The sequence below is a fragment of the Austrofundulus limnaeus genome, unplaced genomic scaffold, assembly GCF_001266775.1.
Source record: "Austrofundulus limnaeus strain Quisiro unplaced genomic scaffold, Austrofundulus_limnaeus-1.0 Scaffold177, whole genome shotgun sequence".
NCBI classification, from domain to species: Eukaryota; Metazoa; Chordata; class Actinopteri; order Cyprinodontiformes; family Rivulidae; genus Austrofundulus; species Austrofundulus limnaeus.
In genome coordinates this window covers 891431-894799 of record NW_013952579.1, presented here as the reverse complement: position 1 = coordinate 894799, position 3369 = coordinate 891431, and the positions used below count along the sequence as shown (strand labels likewise).

General features: G+C 43.2%; 1 protein-coding gene across 1 annotated transcript in view; it reads right to left on the bottom strand.

Moving 5' to 3' along the window:
• The window catches only part of LOC106524115 (balbiani ring protein 6), a gene marked incomplete at its 5' end in the record, with an annotated part of 5401 nt that extends 4444 nt beyond the window's left edge, over positions 1–957 (bottom strand). Inside the window, 1 exon segment of the mRNA XM_014017778.1 lies at positions 6–957. Coding sequence (XP_013873232.1) covers positions 6–701 — 696 coding nt within the window.
• Positions 958–3369: the final 2412 nt, after the last annotated feature.

Sequence of the window (3369 nt, the reverse complement as noted above, 5' to 3'; positions counted from 1 at the left end):
CTCACGGTCCTGTCTCGTTGGGGTCTCTCTGTCTCACTCAGGGTCCTGTCTCGCTGGGGTCTCTCTGTCTTTGTCTCACATGGGGTCCTGTCTTTCTGGGGTCTCTCTGTCTCACTCAGGGTCCTGTCTCGCTGGGGTCTCTCTGTCTCACTTAGGGTCCTGTCTCGCTGGGTTCTCTCTGTCTTTGTCTCACTCACGGTCCTGTCTCGCTGGGGTCTCTCTGTCTCACTCAGGGTCCTGTCTCGCTGGGGTCTCTCCTTCTTTGTCTCACTCAGGGTCCTGTCTCGCTGGGGTCTCTCTGTCTCACTCAGGGTCCTGTCTCGCTGGGGTCTCTCCTTCTCTGTCTCACTCAGGGTCCTGTCTCGCTGGGGTCTCTCTGTCTCACTCAGGGTCCTGTCTCGCTGGGGTCTCTCTGTCTCACTTAGGGTCCTGTCTCGCTGGGTTCTCTCTTTCTTTGTCTCACTCACGGTCCTGTCTCGTTGGGGTCTCTCTGTCTCACTCAGGGTCCTGTCTCGCTGGGGTCTCTCCTTCTTTGTCTCACTCACGGTCCTGTCTCGCTGGGGTCTCTCTGTCTCATTCGGGGTCCTGTCTCGCGGAGGTCTCTCCGTCTTTGTCTCACTCGGGGTCCTCTGTTGCTGAGGTTTCTCGTGTCTGCGTTCCTCTCTGTTCCTGTCCTTCTTCAGGTCGTCACGCTTCTTCATCTCCTCGAGGAKGTTCTTCCTCCTGAGCGGCTCAGCGGGCCTCGTTTTCTTCAGGTCTTCTTTCGTTGGGTCCGATTTGGGTTTTCCGCCCCGCAGGTCTTCCTCGTGTCTCTTGTCGTCCACGTCGGGTTCCTCTGCGGGCCTCCGTTTCTCCTCCCTGGTTTCCTGAAGCCGTCGGAGCTGCTCCAGCTGCTCTGCATCAGTCCTGTGTTCGTCCGCATGTCTTTGTTTGCCGAGGTGGTTGTCGTTTCCGGTTTTGTCCGAGTGTTTATTGTCAGAATCTGAGTCATGTTTTAGTTTAACATCCAGTGTCCTAAAGGAAACAGAATTATTTGATCTGTACTCCTGAGACAACCTTGTTCTTAAAACCATTCACTTTTGAAAAGCCCTGACACATTAACGAAGTCATTCAAATAYAAGATAAATAACTTTGGTCCAAGTACAGAACCCTGAGGAACTCCACATGTGATTCCACAGAGTTCAGACTTTACATCRTGTACTTGTACAAACTGTTTCCTATTTTCCAAATAACTAGATATCCATTGTAATGCTGGTCCTTTAATCCCATATTTATTTACTTTTTCAAGTAGAATGCTGTGGTCAGTCGTGTCAAATGCWTTATTKAAAGAGCTGAWGACACGATATGGACCTTTTCTGCCATTTTTTATAAACCAAAAGGTCCATCCCSAAGATTTAGTTAATAATTACAAGCKCGCCTGTATAACATCCTTGTTTTCAAAAAACAAGGCAAATTTAGGAGAACTGTAGCGCCTCTAGTGTCCAACATAAATACTGGTGCAATATTGTTTTTGATCAATAGCATTTGCTATTTGTTCTATCAGCTCCATAAGAGCCAATGATGTAGAGTTATTGGCTCTAAATCCATATTGACTGCTACTTAAAATATTATTATCGATGAACTGATTAATTTTGATCACAAATAACTTCTCCAAGATTTTTGAAAACTGTGGTAATAAGGATATTGGTCTGTAATTACTAAATATAMATTTCTCACCCTTTTTGTAAATAGGAATTCTGGCCCTTCTGACAATCTGAAGGACGTCCAGATTATTGTGATGGCTCTAAAGATAATCATAGCAGATATTTCTGTCGTTGACGGGGAGTTAAGAATGATCTAGTCGGATCAGAAGGATGTCGGGACCGGTCCGACCTCAAATCGGGGATATTCAACATGTTTGATTTTTTTGGCCCAATATCACAGCGTGTGTGGCGTTAACCCAAGAGCAAACGAGCTCACGTTCATTCAGAACTGCATAAACAGAATTTTTCAGGAAAGGTTTTGCAGCTAYGGCTCAAAGTTTTGAACATCAGCTGCCCAGTGAGCATTTTCTGTGAAATAATCCCCTAAAAACTTTAAAAAGTTCCACCAAAATCCTGCTGTTTTACTTGGCAGCTTGTTTGTGATTTCCTGCTCTACGATTTACAAAATAACACAATAACAGTGTATAAACTCCCAACTGAGCGGCATGTTTTGATGTCGGGGGAGTGTTGGTGCAGAGGTTAGAGAAAATGTGATCAAGCAGTCGCAGGTACAAATCCAGTGAGTGGCACTAATACTTCAGGTGGTGAAGGTGAAGCACCCACTCCTGCCTCTATCCTCATGTGCCCCTCATCCACCCAGCTGCTCCCTGGGTGAGCTAGATGGCAGCCCACTGCTCCATGTGTGCWCAAAGGTGTGATGGGAAAAATGCAGAGAAGTCATTTTCCCACTGGGGATTAATAAAGTACATAAAAAACTATAATTTGCATGTTGTTTCTTTAAAGATGTGGGCAAAACAACAACAACAATAACAAAACTTGTGGACAAAATAGTGAAAATGATGCAGTTTCAGACTAATTCTTAAAAAGCTGCTGAGACTAAATGTTTTGCTTCATTTCTGCTGCAGCGGCACAATTTTACAGCAGAGTGAAAAACAGGCAGAAAACTGTTCAAATCTCACTCTGTCCTTGAGATCTGCAGTTTCTGTCTCTCCAAAGTGGCTCTTATCAGCCGAAACCCCACAGATCTTCAGTTTGACCTTACAGCTGTGGAGCTGTTTTGGCTCTTTCAAGTGTGCATGAACTTAAAAAAAAACACCTTAAAAAGGCTTGGGGGGTTAAAAATGGAGGTAGGATAGAAAGCTAAAACTAGAAAGTTTCATGTTTTCTGCAACAACGAACAGCTAAATTTGATGAAGCAGCTAAAGCAGAACTGTTGAGGTTAAAAACACACAGAGCAAAAGCTAAAATTAGCAAAACAAATGATGAAAGCTATAACCAGCAGAATAATTCCTAAAAAAGAGCTGAACATTAGCTAAAAGCTGGAAACTAGCAAAAGTAGCTAAAAATAATATTAGCAAATTTGTAGCTAAAAGCAGAAACTAGCAAAACAATATGCAAAAGCAAAAATTTGCAKAACAAGAGCTAAATGCTGAAACTAGCAAAGCAATAATTAAAACCCAAAGTTAGCAAAACAGCAGCTAAAAGCTTATATTAGAAAACAGTAGCTAAAAGCTGAAACTTGTAAAACAATAGCTAAAAGCTAAAAGTAGCAGTTTAATAGCTAAATGCTGAAACTAGCAAAAGAATAGCTGAAAGCAAACGTTAGCAAACAGTAGCTAAAGCTGAAATGAGATAAAAATAGCTTATAGCTAAAGTTAGCAAAACA